At 46.5% G+C, this 18,085-nt stretch overlaps 1 protein-coding gene across 2 annotated transcripts in view; it reads left to right on the forward strand.

Annotated features, from left to right (window-relative positions):
• The first annotated feature begins 2,413 nt into the window (after window positions 1-2,413).
• The window catches only part of ARNT2 (aryl hydrocarbon receptor nuclear translocator 2), a 115,645-nt gene continuing 99,973 nt past the window's right edge, over window positions 2,414-18,085 (forward strand). For both annotated transcript variants that reach the window (XM_066634838.1, XM_066634839.1), the window contains exon 1: window positions 2,414-2,501. In XM_066634838.1, the coding sequence (XP_066490935.1) occupies window positions 2,471-2,501 (31 nt within the window). In that variant the 5' untranslated portion in view covers window positions 2,414-2,470. The remainder of the gene's footprint in view (window positions 2,502-18,085) is intronic.

An 18,085-nucleotide genomic window follows, 5' to 3' on the forward strand; every position in this document is an offset into this window, starting at 1 on the left:
GCCTCCACAGTTGGCCGCCAGGAAGATGGCCAGAAACAGAGGACCCAGCGCCCACGCCCGCAGGCTGCCCTTGCCCACCTTCCCATAGGCGGTGGCTCTCGCCAGAGGGAAGAACTTGGTGCACCACAGGAACTCAAACAGCCGCCCCGTCACCCTCTCCAGGAGAGGCTTGGGCGGCAGGTTAGGAAATTTATTTTTTTTAGGAAATTTTTTATTATAAAAAAGCTTACTACTTATTTACAAAATCATTATTTACACCCGAATGCGAAAACTCGTTACAAACTTAATTTTCCAGTTGCTCTATCTAATACAAAAACTTCTAACTAACTTACTCTAATACAATTATAAATTCCTGTTCTAATATCATTTAGGTTATACCCGATGTTACATCCTTCTTCCACGGCCAAACTTTTCCCCATTTTACCACATCCATTCGCCCCTTTTCATATTTACAAATGGTCTCTATTCTATAGAGAATAAAGTGTACAGACTTCTCACTATTGACTGGTATCTTTGTTTTCTTCTCGCGAGTCTTTTGGTACAAAAGGGCTATAAGAACTATGTAATTTATAAGCTGCACGGTTAACCACGGCACCTCCCAATAGGCTGTAAATGTTTCTTTTCGTTTATACCCCCTTTTCCTTGTCTTATACTTTATGGGCCCTTTGATGGGCGCGCTCGGCGGTAACCCTGAAAGGACATTCATTGGATCTTGTTGCAGATCAACAACAAACCGAGTGGTTTGGACACCTTGAACCAGTTTAGATACAATTCCTGTAGAACAGGGGTGTCCAAAGTTTTTGGCTGGAGGGCCACATCATCTCTCTGACACTGTGTCGGGGGGGGGGGTGGGCCAGAGGAAAAAAAGAATTAACATACATTTAAAATTTGAATAAATTTGCATAAGTTTACATAAATGAATATATTAAAGATATTATATATTGGCAACCTTCAGTCTCGAAAGACTATGGTATCGCGCTCTGAAAGGTGGTTCTGGCACAGCATCTAGTGTGGCTGAAAAGGCCAATCTGGGAGTGACAATCCCTTCCACACCAGGAGCAAGTGCAGTCTGTCCCTGGTCTGTCTCCCTGGCTATGGGCCTTCCTTCTTTGCCTCTTAGCCTCAGACTGTTGGCCAAGTGTCTCTTCAAACTGGGAAAGGCCATGCTGCACAGCCTGCCTCCAAGCAGGCCGCTCAGAGGCCAGGGTTTCCCACTTGTTGAGGTCCATTCCTAAGGCCTTCAGATCCCTCTTGCAGATGTCCTTGTATCGCAGCTGTGGTCTACCTGTAGGGCGCTTTCCTTGCACGAGTTCTCCATAGAGGAGATCCTTTGGGATCCGGCCATCATCCATTCTCACGACATGACCGAGCCAACGCAGGCGTCTCTGTTTCAGCAGTGCATACATGCTAGGGATTCCAGCACGTTCCAGGACTGTGTTGTTAGGAACTTTGTCCTGCCAGGTGATGCCGAGAATGCGTCGGAGGCAGCGCATGTGGAAACTGATATTAAAGATGAACTTATATGAATGAATGAAGGTCTTGCAATAGCTCAGGGCCTATAAAAGGCCTTGCACAAAGCAAGGCTGGCCTTTCCTTTGCTGCCTCTGCTGCATCACAGACATGAAACAGTAAGCAATGGAGGGAGCCCTCATCCCACAGCTCACGCAGGAGGTCAAACAGTCGCCCTCACACTGAGAGCAGTTGTGTCAGGCCAGTGTGGGCTCCAACAAATCTCCAGAGGGCTAGAGGTTCATTGGAGACTGGGGACAAAAGGAGGGCAGCAGCTGTCTACACAGCCCTGAGCTCTTTGGAGGAAGGGCAGTATAAAAATGTGAATAAATAATAAATAAACAATTGATGCCAAATAAATAGTCATTGAACAAACTAGTCTCCAATTATTGATGCCTAATAAACAATTGATTAAATTATTCTGCAGTTATTGATTCCAAATAAATAAATAAATAAATAAATAAATAAATAATGATGTCAAATAAATGGTCACTGAACAAACTAGTTTCCAATGATTGTTGCCTAATGAATGAATGAATAAATAATAATTGATTAAATTATTCTCCAATGATTGATGCCCAGTCAATTAATCAGCCAGCCAGGCAGGGGCGGTGCCACGCGCGCTTTCCTGGGAGTAAGCCCCACCGAACTCGCTTCCGAGGAGACCCGCCCCGGCTGGGGCTTGCTGTCGAGCCTTGCGCTGCCCAGGAGCCGAGTGCGGGCAGAGTGAGGGCAGCGGCTTCGCGTGCGCAGCGCACATGTGCGCCCCCGGCACATGCTCAGTGGGGCCGCGGAGGGGCGCAGGCGGGGGCTGAGCATGAGCAGAAGCGGGCGGGAGCAGGGCGAGCGCGGCCGCCGCGGCCAGACATCTTGAGCCGCCGGTGCGCAGCGCCTGGCCGGGACGCGCGCCTTTGTGTGGCTGCGGCGGCGCGCGCGCCGGGGGGCCGGCGCCCGAGGCGAGATGGCCACGCCGGCGGCGGCGAACCCTCCCGGTGAGTAGCCCTGCGCCAGGGGCGCCTCTCGCCGCCTCCCTCCGGCGCTGTGGGAGCGGCGCCGGGCCCTTCCCGAGCAGAGGCGCCCTGCGGCGAGATGCGTCCGCCTCAGCATCACTCGGGGGCGCATCACCCGCTGCGGTGGCCCGCTGGAAAGCCACAGCCCCGCACGGCCCGCCCCGCACGCGCTCGGGCTGCGGCAGGGCTGGGGAGGTCCAGCTGCTGTGTAGGCGCAGGAGCCCAGTCAGTCGGCAGCCTTGCAACCCACCAAGGCGGCAGCTCCCAAACTGGGGGCGGGAGGGAGCCGCAGGTGGGTCGCCACCTGATTGCTGGTGGGTCACCAAAGGGTGATGGAAAGCGCACAGGACTCATTGCCTCCAGCCCAGGGGCTGTTCAAAATTCAGATCCTGTGGATGTGCATGACCTGCAAAGAGCTCGGCTCCCGCAGTTTGCAGGGCTGCTGCTGACTGCCCTGCAAAGAGCTCGGCTCCCGCAGTTTGCAAGGTAGCTACTGACTGCCCTGCAAAGAGCTCAGCTCCCGCAGTTTGCAGGGTTGCTACTGACTGCCCTGCAAAGAGCTCAGCTCCTGCTGTTTGCAAGCATGGATGAATACAGAAAGATAAAGTTTGAGGGTCTTTTTCTGGTTATTACTTATAAATAAAATAAAATATTATTTCTTTCTATATCTCATTTTTTTTTAAAGTCTGGTAAACCAAGGTGGGTCCTAGCAGAATGTTTTAAAAGTGGGTCCTGGTGAAGTCCAAGATACAGACTGGGAACTTCTGCAGTAAGGATTTCAAGTGTTAGGTGAAATCTGAACGTTTTCTTCCTTCCTTCCTTCCACATTTGATGATGGCTTTATGTTTCCTTTTTATTATTATTAATTCATCACTGTTGGTAAACCTTGCAGTCCTGGAGAAAGTTTCAAGATACTTAGACATTGATGTTTCAACTCTTTAAGTCATCATTTTTCAAATTGTGGGTCATGCCCCCCTAGGGTCAATTCCAGGTGGGTCCTATAGGAGCTCAGCAGCCATTTAAAATACAGAGCTAAATATATAGGGTTCAGAGCTGCTGGGCAGGGTGGCCTCCTGATGGGAGAGAGGCATGGTGTTTTTCTTTGCCCTGAATAGGTGGGAAGATGGGACGCTTGGAAAGGGAGGAGGGATGTGTGTTTGGAGAAGGATCCAAGTCTGTGTCCTACTTTGGTTTCAAGCTCGAATGTTTTAATTCCAAGCTATGCAAAATAAGAGCGCAAGTGCACTATGGACCTTTGGCTGACTGTGGCTTAGGTTTGAAACCTAAATTGATGATGTCACTTCCAGATTTTTGATATCACTTCTGGTGATTAATTGTAGTGGCCATGTTTCTGAGTCCAATCCTATCCAACTTTCCAGTGCCAATGCAGCCAGCATTCAGCCCCGAGATAAAGGAACGAATGTTTTCTTACCTTGTGGAGGCCTCTGTGACTGCAGCCCCACCACAGGATGCAGTGCATACCCTGTTGGCACATTGGAATGTTGGATGATTGGCGCCTTGGAGCCACTGAATACAGCCCTCAGGCCTCTGAATGCAGGTAGCTGAGAGCACAGCTACCCAATTATGAGGCAACCTGAGGCAGCCTGCATCACCAGGGCAGGTGGTGGGAGGGGCAGTGGACTTGGAGTGCCTTTTACCCTGTCTGTTGCCATCTCTCTTCAGCCCCCCACAGACGTGAGCCACATTGATCTGCTTGCTAAGAGCAAGCAAGAATCAGATCATCTGCTTCACTACTCTGTCCCTTCATTCCTTCTTTCCTTTGTGTGGTTAGACCCAGTGAGTGAAGTGAACCAGCTCACCACTGCCTGTGGTGAAAAAAGTGGGTAGCAGTGAGCCATTATTTCTTTACCGCTTCTGTTTGTTCCTTCTCACCTGATTCATTAAAACTTAAAAGGATCACTCAAGATAGAAGTGAAGGGAAGCAGCCACACACCTGGCTCCTTTGTTGCCATTCTTTTAAGTAAGACAGAAAGTGCAGTGCGTTCTGGGAGCTCTCACCATATCCTGCACCTCCGGTTTTATCACAGAGATCATGCGGAAAGAAGCCAAGACAAGTAGCTGGGTTTTTTTTTCAGTTGGCGAGTGGTTTGGCCATCTGTGGTCACAGCAGCTGAGGGCTTTGGACTTCCCAGAGTCATCTGGGTGGCCACCATATGAAACAGGATGACCCTTTGGTCTGATTTCAGTAGCGCCCTTCTTATGTGCTCCAGTATAAGCATGTCACTAATTTTGGCAGCACTTGCCACAGGTTGACCACCCATGCGCTGTCTAGATAGCTCTGAACAGTTTTGCTTTTCCTTGTACCTACTAAAACCTGTGTTCAGTTTGAATGTGGTAATTCCAATGATATCATAATCTAGTTGTTCATCACTTAGCATCTTTCTTCTGAAAGTTCAAGACCAGGCATTCAAACTCCAAGGTCTCAACTCACTGGTTTAATAAAAATGAAGGGCTGTAATTATTCCTCGGTAGTAAATCCCATTGTACTTCATGGAACCTACCTCCAGGTCAGGGGGTCAACCAGATCAGGCGCTAGCTGATGGTCCATGCTTATTGAAGGGCCCACATAGCCAAGCTGACCCCGAGCCTTCAATGCCAGTGGAAGTGGTAGTGACCAGTGGGTCATCAGAGGACAAGCAGGGGGCACTATAATGGGCCCAGGGATCTCTTTGCCCTAGAGCAGTGGTCTTCACCCCTTTTCAGGCCATGACCCCAGTATAAGACTGGGGTCCAACTGTCAGCCTCGCCCCCCTCCTGGGACCCTATCCGCCCACCCTTGTCACCACCCACTCCCTGTTCCAATTATGCCCTCCCAGCATGTTTCACTGTAACCAAATACTCTTATTAGAGAGAGCAGAAAGAGCCTGGCACTAGTGAAAGCTATTTTAGCACAGTTGCTAAGAACTGGAACACAATCTCTTGGTATCTGAAGGGGCACACCAGATGCCACCCCCTCTCCTTGGTGGTACTTAGTCTAGTCCAGTGGTTTTCAACCTGTTTCATTCCCGTAAGTGGCTCTGACCCTATAACTGAGACTTCATGACCTCATTGGGGTCATGACTCCAAAGCTGAAGAACATTGCTCTAGAGGTGCCAACAATTGGACACTGGCACTGTTCTGGGTAAACATGCTGGATTAAGCTGAAGTCCTAAGCACACTTGGTTTCTTGAATTTCTTGAATTCATTGGGACTTCTGAGTAAATGCACTTTGGATCTGGGTATTTATTGAATCAGTAAAGGTTTCTGGAATCTGCCCGGTATTCTCAAAGCTCTGTCAGCCTTTTTTGCCACCCTCTTTAAATCTTCTGAAGTTTAAAAGCAAGCAGTTTGTCTTAATAAGAGTTTGCTCCCCTCATACCCACAAAATGAATGTGGAACAGATAGCTGACCCGGAGATCCATTTTTAATTGGAAAGTTTTAAATCTTAAACAAAAATCAATATTTGATGAAAGGTTATGAAGTGAATATTATCTGGCTCCTGACTTAGAATGTCACATGTGTGAAATTCATTCTGCTGCCATAAAAGCTGAGTGAGTGAATGAGTGTAAAAGAGCAACAGGGTGGGAGACTGTGCTTTTGTGCCCCTGAATTGTGGCAGGTAAACTTTCCAAGGTTGTTTTCCTTGACAGGAGAATCTTGGAGTATTGGGAATAATGGTTCACATGGTCAGAAAGCTTCGTGACCTTGTCCCTTTGTGGTGATGTCTAATCAGTGTTCTCAGAGTGAGTTTAGATGAGAGGTTCCCAAAATGTGAGCTGTGGCTTCCTGGGGAGTGGTGGAAACCAGACAGAGGAGTCGCGGAATCCTCACAAAACACCCACCACCCTGTACAATGTATAGGCTCATAGCCTAATGGGGAGCCGTATCCAATGGCCCAGTAAGATCAAGGGAGCCACCAGCCAAAAATATTTGGGAACCACTGGTTTAGACGCTTTCCTGACTTCGTTTTGAGAGGGCCTGTAGCTCAGTCAGAGAGCATCTGCTTGGCATACCGAACGCCAAAGGTTCGATTCCTGGCTGGCAGCATCTCTAGGCAGGACAGGAAGAGATTCCTTTTTGAAACCTTTTAAAACCCTGCTGCCAACAACATTCCCTCTAAGCAGCTCAGGACCTAATCCTATCCAATTTTCCAGCCCCGGTGCAACCACAATGCAGCTCCATGGAACAAATGTTCCCATACCTTAAGGAGGCCTCTGTGACTGCTGCCCCACTACAAGATGCAGTGCATGCCCCACCAGCACTGGAAAATTGGATAGGATTGGGTCCTCAGTTGTGCCGCTTGAACTGGAGTCCTGTGCACTTCCATCATGATGCTCTGGAGCTTGATAATGTCATTGCCTAGTGCTCTGGAGCTGCCCCCGTGCAGTTCCATGCAAGTCTCATGAACTCCATGTAAGAATTATAGGGAACATTGACTGCCAGTCAGTGTAGACAACATGGAACTTGTTGGTCCAATGATCTAACTTAGTGGTTCCCAAGTGTTTTAGCACCAGGACCCACTTTTCAAAATGACACTCTATTGGGGTCTACCTAGCTTTACAAGACTTAAAAAAAACGTGTTTCACTTTACCTGCTGTTCAAGCCTCTGTTTTTATCCATTTTACTATGGTAGGGGGCTGCCTTTGGATGCATTTTTTGAGCTCCTCGTTCATCGGATAGGGACCATTCCAGTGGCCTTGTGTTCCTCTTTGTCTGGCCTTCGATAAGAACAGAGGCGTGCTTGGCTATTCATGAGCAAATGTGCACGTGCGCCTCAGTTTCACTTTTTCCGGGACTCAATACATTTTCCTTCTCAGTTCTCAGCTTGTCAGACTCACCAAAAATCAGAGTTCTGACAAACAGTTAGGGAACCACTGGTCTAACTCCATAGAAAGCAACTTTGTTCATTTTAACCAAGTGTCAAAGATTTTGAGGCTGGGACCTTGTTATCTAAGCCTGGGAGCTAGTGTACTGAGTTACTGTGGACTGTGTGTCTAGGCTTCAGAGCTATCTTCGGGTTCCAAAAGAAATAGAAGAGTGCCATGTCACCCACTGGGATTGGAAGGCAGTGAAAGGCCTCTGGTTTGGGCATGTATGGTATCAGTGCTAGGTCTTCTGCTTTTGCTTTGTCAGCCAGTCCCTAGATTCTCTTTGCTGCATTTCAACCTCCAGCTTGTCTTAAGCCCTGATTGATACTTTCTATGTCTATGTTCAGGGTCAGCCTCCCGCATCCCTGTAAAGTGATGCAGGCTTAGCAACAGTGTTGTTTAATGTTGAACCTGGACAAGGGAACCTGAACATCAGGAGCATAAGAAGCTGCCCCCCCCATGGTACACACACCGTACCAGTCCATCTGCAGTGGTTCTCTGGGGTTTCAGTTGGGGTGGGGGTCTTTCCCAGCCCTGTTTGGAGATGACGAGGTTGAACCTGGGATTTTCTACATTCAAACCATGTGCTCTCCCACAGAGCTATGGCTGTTCTCCAGCGTGGGGTGTGTGTGCATGTAATCTCTACAATCGGATTCCTCAAGCTCTGAAATGGGCAGGTTCCTTTGACACTTTCTCCGCTTTTATCATATGGAACAATTGGGCTCTTGTTAAAAAGATTTTCCTTCATCTGGAAATCATCTAGGCTCATGCTGTTAACAAATTTAAGTGTGTAGGAAGCCTGAATGTGTGTTCTTGCAAAGACTGATACTCCTCTCTTATAAATGAAATTTGACAAGTTAAATGCAAGACAAACTAAATGCTGCCTATATAAAAAATATGCGGAGGTGTAGCTGCCTTTTCAAGGAATTTTGCATTCTTTAAAAATGGCCTTGTGCTGCGTTTTGAGGTTAGATAAGCAGCTGTCTGGGTCATAGATGCACTTTAATTTGAGAGTCAAGTAATTTTCTTAAAATTTAATTGACTGCTTTTCCAAATAGACATCTTTGGTAGTTTTGTTGGTCTCATGGAATCAGGAGCATGGAAACAAACAGAAGTGACCAATTTCTTAAGCCAGTATATGTTTAAGGACCCCTGGGGGGCTGGGGGATAAAAATAGGCCCTCAGTTTGGCTGTACTTGTCATAAGAGGTGACTAAACAGCCACCGGGTAGATGGGACTCGTTAGCCTGGGAAGGCAGCTCATCTGAGAGAAGGAAACTCTGATCCCAAACCTCCACTGCCTTGTGGCTACATCCAGTTATGGAAAAGGCTTCAGGAGTCAACCTCGAGGCAAAATTCGGAGCCGGAGTCCCTGAGGCAGTTCATGGCTGAACACAGTCATGTTCTGGCAACTCCTGCGACGCCGCTGGAACCAACCGTATTGGCTTCTGCCTTTCCATTGGACCATTCCAGCGACGTGGAGAGGGGGGATTTGCTGCATGGGTAACAGTCTATCCTCCATATCTACTTTACCCAGGCTTTGCGCACTGGAGAGGACACTCTGTTCCAGAACCACCATTCAGAGTGCCATTCATGGTCTTCGGAGACTGAAGGATGCCAACAACAATATGTTTAAAGTGAACTTTGGGGGAAGCTCAATGCTCTTCATCTCACAGGGGAGCAAGCCGGCCCTGTGAGTTGTATTGCTGTTGGTATATTTCCCATTATGACAAAGGGCCCTAATTTTGAAAGAAAAAAAAAATTGAAATCTGTGTGTAGTAAGTTCCATGATTAAGGAACGGAGTACAGTATATGTTCTGGATCATTTAATGCAGGCTGTCCAGGGCCATCTTGGAGGTTTTGGGCAGCTGCCCCAAGATCTCTCAGCACCTGAAACAGCATGCCAATTGCTGCCCTCTCTTACCTAGTGATGTATAAGCCTTTCTGCCTCCCACCCTCTGAATTGGAAAAGGCAAAGGAGGATGGACCAGGAAACAAGTGTGGTCTAGAACAGGGGTTCTCAAATTTCCTCCTACTGCACCCCATCTGTTCTGCAGCGGAGTGCACCAGGTCCCCCCCTCCTTTTCAGGCAGCAGGCCTCCACAGGTCTCTGGAAGCAAGTCACTTACATGAACATGGAACGGACTTTTTGGCTGCTTCTGGAGACCTGTGGATGCCTTCTGAGGCCTGTGGTGATCTGGTGCGGCCTCTAATTGCATCTAGAGGGCTCCAGTTTGTAGCCAAGGATGAATGGGAGGGCCCATCCCAGGACTCACTGGGCATCAGGTCATGACCCACAGCTTGAGAAATCATGTGCTGGAGCATATCTGATATTCTAGCCTGCTACTTTTTAATTCTGCATGCTTCTGCTTTGTCCCCCTCTTCCTGTTCCAATCCAGGGACTGGGAGAAGGAGCAACAGCAGAAGCAAACTGCTTTTGAGACTTTTGAGAGTTTCAAAAGTCTTATATAACATGCTATTTGGGGGTGGGGAATGCCCCAAAATCTACTGTGCTAGCCTAAGCCATCTCAGGTGAACGCTAAGCATCCATAACTGTTCAGAGCAGTGGTTAGTCGTATCAGCTGATTGGCCATGCAAGTGGTTCTCTGTATGATTAAAAGTGCATTTATTTATTATTTGTGAGATTTAGGGCCCAATCTTAAGGGGCCGTAGGGTCAGCACTGGAACTGCGCCCGTGCTTGGTGTCGCAAACATGCTGTAAGGCATGCCCGCGGCACCTGGGGAAGGGGGCCGTTGGCACTGGGCCTTGGCGCTGAGTGGAGATGCCACAGGAATGTCCAGGGGGCAAGTTGCACCACCAGGTGGCAGTGCGGGTTTTCAAGGCAGGAAAGGAGTTCTGGGGTGGGGGCAGTGTCCGGCTCGGGAGGGAGGTGGGACTGGCGGAGCCCTGCTACTCCAGATCCTATCCTCTGTATTGGGCTGCAAAGCCTGACATGGAGTTTCTCCTCTCTGTACTGGCAAAGCAGCTGGTGCAGACTCAAGTAGCCCCATTGTGGTGTGGTAGCCCCATTACATTCTGATCTAATCTTGAAATAGGTTGCTTTTACTGTATTTTTTTAAGATAGGATTTAAATCTGATTTTTAAAAAAAAAAGTCATTTGAATTTAAAAAAATGTAAATTAAACTAATGTAAAGTAATAGTTTTTTAAGGCCTTTCTGTTCATGCACAATGGTGTTTATATTTTTTATGTTATAATTCTAGTGTGAGCTTAAATGTTCTGATTTTATAGGGGAATATTGTATCTCTTCCTATATGATAACTTATCTCCCCCACTCCCAACTGAGGGCCCAGTCCTATCCAACTTTCCATCACCAGTGTACCTGCAGTGCAGCCCTGAGGTAATGCAACAAATGTTCCCATACCTTGAGGATGCCTCTATGACTGCCTCCCCAACACAGGATACAGTACGCACCCCACTGGCACAGCTGCACCAGCACTGGAAGATGGGATAGGTTTGGGGCCTAAGATTTAAGATATACTTATTTTTAATTATGTAATTGCTTTATCTGTTACCCTTCAATTGGAATTGTAGTGAATGACCTTGATAATTAAAAAAAAAAAAAACCTTTCTGAAAATACCCATCTTTGTACCACCTGGAATTCCTCTGAAAGTCTCAGGTGGCTTCCCTGTGTCACCCTTCTGGAAGTAGATTAAAATCTTCTCTTTTCTGTGTTTATGAAAAAGCAAATCTGCTAACTCTCCTCTGCTATTTTCTTTACTTGTTCTGCTTTTAGTGTATTTCTGTTTGTAATAACAAATACAGTTGACAGTTAAAGAAATACAGAAAATGAGTTATCTGGTCGTTTACAATTTGATAACAGGTTTTTTTTTAATTGTACACCAATTTTGGAATTTGTGCAGCAAGGAGACATAACATTTTTTATTTAAATAACTAAAAACATAAGGGTGGACGGCAATGGCTAAATGAGACCTGCCAGGTGTGGACTGGAAACCACATGGTTTTCAACTCTGCAGGTGCTTGACCTTAAGAAGCACATAAATGGATATATTGCTGCCAGGGTAGCAGCCTGTCCTGGATTTTAGCACATTCTATCCAGCAAAGTCAAAAAATCAATTTAACAATGCCCTTGAGGAACAGGCAGAGCTGTATAGTAGTATGAGTTGTAAAGTGGGAAAAAAGGATCTTCCTCTTTGCAACATAACATTTATTTGCTGAGTTCTTAATAATGGAGTACTGTATAAGCAAGGAGCGGGCTTTGCAAAAGAATCTTGGGAAGTTCATAACAGCCTCTATTATTAGTCCGTAATCCAGAGGGTGTGTGTGTGTGTAGAGAGAGCGTCCATGCGTTGCATCAAGTCATCCAGTGATATAGCTTTTAATTTTAAAACTGTCAATGAAACCATAACTTGTGATAAAGGGCAGCTATTTCTCCTGACACTTCTGATTTACAGGCTCAAGAAAAGAGTGGGGTGGCCTTTTTTGCAAGTTTGTCTTCATTTTTGTTTAAAGGAGATGCTGGGGTTTCCAGAACATTCTTTTTCCCCTCTAAAAATTATTCTATGCAGATGTCAAGCTGTATGTCTGACTTGAAGTTTATTTGAATCTGAAGTCATATTTCACTATGTAGGCATAAACAAGGCTTGGTTCTAGAGAAATAGCACAGATGCAATGCTGGTGATCTCTCTACCTTACTTAGGAGATCAGGAGTTCACCACAGAACTGCATGTTTCCCTTCCCCACTCTGTCAGCTTTAACCATGGTTAAAGGTGGTGTCAGGCCTGATTCGGAGATAGATAGATCGCTCTATTTCCATTCTACTGAAATCTTACACAGTTCCCTTTTATTTATGTTTGCTCTCTTCTGCTAAAAGTCCCATTTTTTTCCTGTCTCAGGAAAGAAATCACTCTAATGCATAACTACATTTTCCAGGTATTTTCACATCTTTCTGGATGCATAGCAGCTGCAAAGTATGCATTTAAATGCATTTTTTTTTTTTTTTTGCAAATGTACCAAATGCATAGAATCTGTCTGTGTCCATGTTTTATAAAATTCATTCTGCTGAGAACCATGCATTTCATCTGGAACCATGCATTTCATCTGGAACCATGCATTTCACTGTGAATTTTGACAAGAGAAGAATTTGCTAACCTTCTGGAGATCTTAACCATGGTTGATGCAAACACATCTCATAGGAACCAAGCCTAGTGGAATGATTCATTGTAAAGATGGCTTCCAAAATTTGGAGCCGCCTCTCTAAGCAGTCTCTTCTGGATCCATCATTGCTCACCTTTCAGCAGGCAAGCAAAGACTATCGTATTTCATTTCATCTCTCACTGCAGTGTTTAAAACTTCTGCTGGTTTTGCTATGATGTTTTGAAAGTCACTTTTATTGTTACAGTAGTTACTGATGATGGCTTTCTGTTAGTCACTTGGTTGTTTGCATGGAACAATAAAGTATAAATGTGGAAATTAATAGATATATATATGGAAATCCTTTGGTGGTATCAGGGTTTGAAAGTTACCTTGCAAACAAGTCTACAAACTTATAGACACAAAATCCCACCTATGTTAGTCATTGTGAGAAGAGGAGAGAGACAGAATAAACTCTCTTCTAGTTGACACAAATCTCTATACCTGCAGGTGCAAATGCAGTTACTTCTTGTCTGAAATGGCCAACAAACTGCTAGTTTAACCTTGAAACCAAAATTTGGTTAGTTGTCTCTGCTAAGAGTCTGCTAAGAGTTAGCATTAATGGGAGGTACTGGTAGTTTGCTGGATTCATATGAGCTTCAGGTGCTTATAATACTCTTCTCAAATAACAAAATGAGAGAGAGAGAGAGAGAAGGAGAGAGAGAGGTGAACATTGCCTTGGATTAAAGTTAGAGGGGGAGAAAACATGCCAGTTTGCTTGTCTTGCTGCCAGTCCCCCTCACCCCGAAACTCAATCTCTCCTTCCCGCAGCCCTAGTGCTGTTTCCCCAAGTAGGTAAGTATAGCTTAAGAAGGGTCGAGATCTGATCTCCATTCTTTCTCCAGCATGCTGGTAGAGCAGCTGGAAGAAAGCTCACAGTAGGTTGAGGATCACCTTGGGGACATGTAGCTTCTCCTTGGAGGGAAAGAGCAGTTCCAAAGTTAGAGCTGCAGTCCTAGGCCCACTTACTAGGGAGTAAACCCCATTTAATGGGTCTCTCCTCCAGCAGCAAATGATGCTCTGTGTATCCTTCCCTACTGGGATTCCTAGGGGTTGGCTCTAAGCCCCATGATCCTTTTTCTGTATATTGCTTTGCAACTCAGGAGGAGAACCTTCTCCTCCTGCCCAGGCTCAACTAATTTGGGGGGCAAACCTTGTGATGCTTGTCCAATCAGACTGATAAGTGACTCCTTGCCTGTCTTTAAATCTAACCTGCATTTTTATCAGTTTAACGGCAGTCATTGGCACCACTGCAGTTTCCCCCCCAGGAAAAGGGGAACTATGAAACAGGGGTGGTAACTCTTTGACTGTCAAGGGATGTTACTATAGTGCAGACATTATTACAGCTTCAAGAGGCAGCGAGAACTCCCTGTCCTGCTTTCTCGATCCTTTCATCATTTACCCACTGCTGCAACCCTGCCTTGCTTGTTCTCGCTTCCTCTTGGCTTCCCTAGACCTTTGTATGCTCTGCTAAAACCTCTCGTAGTTCCGCCACCTTCTTGCCGGTTCTATTTCCTTTCGTCCCCCTCCTCTTCAAATCCCCTTTTCATCTTCTGTCGCTACTGTCCCTACCAGGATGTTCTAAAAGCAGCTGCAATGCTCAACTCAGCAGTATTCTTGCTTCTCAGTTACCATTGTTTAAATATGAATGAGTGTTTGGCGCTGGACGACATCCCTCCAGAGTGCTTGAACAGCATTTAAGGAAGTTGTGCTCTGTTCCGTGGGGAGGGGGCTCCTGAGCTTTCCCTGAAAGGGAGGGTGTAGCTTGTGTCTAACATGAACTGCACTTGTCATCCCTTCTGAAATTTGCCGTTAGTGCAAAATTTTGTTAATAGTTTACATAAGAACATAAGAACAGCCCCACTGGATCAGGCCATAGGCCCATCTAGTCAAGAGATCTGCAACTTCATTCTTCAGTTCCTTAATAACTCTTGGGTGGATGCCATCAGGGCCCGGTGACTTATTGATCTTTAATTTATCAATGAGGTCTGAAACATCTTCTCTTTTAACCTCTATCTGACTTAACTCCTCGGTCAGGAGGGGCCGTTCGGGCAGCAGTATCTGCCCGAGGTCTTCTGCCGTGAAGACAGATGCAAAGAACTCATTTAATTTCTCTGCCATCTCTAAGTCTCCTTTTATCTCCCCTTTCCCTCCCTCACCATCCAGAGGGCCAACCGCTTCTCTGGTGGGTTTCCTGCTTCTAACATAAGAACATAAGAACAGCCCCACTGGATCAGGCCATAGGCCCATCTAGTCCAGCTTCCTGTATCTCACAGCGGCCCACCAAATGCCCCAGGGAGCACACCAGATAACAAGAGACCTCATCCTGGTGCTCTCCCCTACATCTGACATTCTGACTTAACCCATTCCTAAAATCAGGAGGTTGCGCATACACATCATGGCTTGTACCCCATAATGGATTTTTCCTCCAGAAACTCGTCCAATCCCCTTTTAAAGGCGTCTAGGCTAGACGCCAGCACCACATCCTGTGGCAAGGAGTTCCACAGACCGACCACGCGCTGAGTAAAGAAATATTTTCTTTTGTCTGTCCTAACCCGCCCAACAATCAATTTTAGTGGATGTCCCCTGGTTCTGGTATTATGTGAGAGTGTAAAGAGCATCTCCCTATCCACTCTGTCCATCCCCTGCATAATTTTGTATGTCTCAATCATGTCCCCCCTCAAGCGTCTCTTTTCTAGGCTGAAGAGGCCCAAACGCCGTAGCCTTTCCTCATAAGGAAGGTGCCCCAGCCCCGTAACATATTTGAAGAAGCTTTTATTATTCCCCTTCATGTTGCTGGCCATGCGTTCCTCATAGTCTCACTTGGCCTCCCATATCACCTTCTTACATTTCTTTTGCCAAAGTTTATGTTCCTTTTTATTCTTCTCATTAGGGCAAGACTTCCATTTAGCTTCTGTCTTGAGTTTGCTCAAGACAGAAGTCTCTCTCCATTTAGGGCTCCAGTCCCTGGATGTGTGTGTGTGGTTTCCAAGAGTTGCACTGGCTGACATTCCCTGGTTATGCTGGCTGCTCCCATGTAGCCTCTGCCTCTGTTGGGAATTTGTGCTGGGAACAAATGAGGAGCCCATTTAGTCTGGATTACATTCCCCCCCCCCCAAAAAAAAAATGAATGGGAGTCATGTGTCGAACCCTCTGTGTTGCCCATTTGTTTTCATTTTGATTTAAAACATTTGTTTAATTAGTAGTTTTTCACCGCTATGTGAAGGTCGTCGGAGCTCGAAGCAGATGCTTCAGTTTGCAGCCGCTGTTCCTAAGGCCAGTGCCAGGCCTTCCAGCCTCTGGGGTGGTGTGTCAACTGCTGCACCCCCTTACTTGTTGATGTTCCAGCTTCTCCTTCTTCTGCTTTCTGGATTAGAAAAGGAAGAAGGTTTAGAATGGAAGAGAAAATGGAGGAGAGAAGAGTGGTGGGTGAATGTGTCCAACATTTCCAGTCCAAGTGGGAGGAGGAGGGGCAGTGGAGGTGAGTGTGTGGGACTAATTTGGGCATGTCCCATCGGTTTTGTGCCTGAGACAACTGCCTCAGTTGGCCTCATTGATGGGCTGGCTCTGCCTCCATTTTTGTAATTCCTTTTGAGGAATCACCTTTTGTCTCAATGGTGAGTTCGAAATGACTCAAATAGTAAATAGTTAAAACTCCACTTTCATTGACGGTACTGTATACCACAATACTGGGTGCTGTGATAAAACAACTAAGGACAGTGGTGTCACTAGGGTTTGCATCACCCAGAGTGAGAGGCCAGTGCATTACCCCTATAATGAACCTCCTTTCACGAACTGGGCAGGTCAACGCGCCATATGGAGGGTGTGATGATGTACCATTGCCCCACCCTGCTGGTGTTTTTGGTCATAACTTTTGATATAATAGAGATATTTCAACGCAGTTTATTTTATTGTATTCTGCATGAAATTATGCATTGATTGATATATAACCTGATGGTATTAAAAATAGCAAGATTTTAAAAATGTTGACCAATAGCAGTGTCACCCCCCGCCGTGCAAATCACCTGGTGCATCCTGAACCTTGCACCCCCCTAGTGACATCACTGACTGAGGAACAAGCAACTGGGGGTGAAATCTTTTGTGCACTGCCTGCGGGCTTTTTGTATGTATCTGACTGGCCACTAGCTGGAAACAGAATGCTTGACTTAGTAGTCTATCAGTGAAATCCAACAAGATGATTCTCATGTCCCTGTGCTATGTGTACCGATGGTGTTGTATAAATAACAATAGTACATGACCGAGCTCAAGGACGCACCTGTGAAGTTCCCCAGAATATCAAATACCACCTGTTAAAATTGATTTGCAAAAACTCATCACTTTGGCCTCTCCAGTAAAGCTAACCAATGAGAGTGAGATTGGAAGGGGACATTAACAGTGCATGATGCCCTGCTGGCCACAGAAGCTCAGCATCAACAAGCTTAAAGAAAAGAAGAAAAAAACCTTCCCCACTATTACTGCCCCCACCACCTACCAATTTAGTACAAAATTGTACAGTCTGGTCACTTTTGGAGTTTTGATGACAAAGATGTCATAACTTGCCATATTATTTTGCGCCATTCTTCCATGATGGATATTTTAGATCTTCTCAGATCCTTGGCCAGCAACACTCAGATGGATGCACATGGATCATAGTAGGCCTGTGACCGGGATATCTCCTCCCTACATGATCATTGCTCCCAGTTTGAGTGTCAGGCTATAATAGTTGGCAACCTTCAGTCTCGAAAGACTATGGTATCGCGCTCTGAAAGGTGGTTCTGGAACAGCGTCTAGTGTGGCTGAAAAGGCCGATTCGGGAGTGACAATCCCTTCCACACTGGGAGCAAGTGCAGTCTGTCCCTGGCCTGTCTCCCTGGCTATGGGCCTTCCTTCTTTGCCTCTTAGCCTCAGACTGTTGGCCAAGTGTCTCTTCAAACTGGGAAAGGCCATGTTGCACAGCCTGCCTCCAAGCGGGCCGCTCAGAGGCCAGGGTTTCCCACTTGTTGAGGTCCACTCCTAAGGCCTTCAGATCCCTCTTGCAGACGTCCTTGTATCGCAGCTGTGGTCTACCTGTAGGGCGCTTTCCTTGCACGAGTTGTCCATAGAGGAGATCCTTTGGGATCCAGCCATCATCCATTCTCACGACATGACCGAGCCAACGCAGGCGTCTCTGTTTCAGTAGTGCATACATGCTAGGGATTCCAGCACGTTCCAGGACTGTGTTGTTTGAAACTTTGTCCTGCCAGGTGATGCCGAGAATACGTCGGAGGCAGCGCATGTGGAAAGCATTCAGTTTCCTCTCCTGTTGTGAGTGAAGAGTCCATGACTCGCTGCAGTACAGAAGTGTACTCAGGACGCAAGCTCTGTAGACCTGGATCTTGGTATGTTCCGTCAGCTTCTTGTTGGACTAGACTCTCTTTGTGAGTCTGGAAAACGTGGTAGCTGCTTTACCGATACGTTTGTTTAGCTCGGTATCGAGAGAAAGAGTGTCGGAGATCGTTGAGCCAAGGTACACAAAGTCATGGAC

Source organism: Tiliqua scincoides, chromosome 8 (genome assembly GCF_035046505.1).
Source record: "Tiliqua scincoides isolate rTilSci1 chromosome 8, rTilSci1.hap2, whole genome shotgun sequence".
Taxonomy (NCBI): Eukaryota; Metazoa; Chordata; class Lepidosauria; order Squamata; family Scincidae; genus Tiliqua; species Tiliqua scincoides.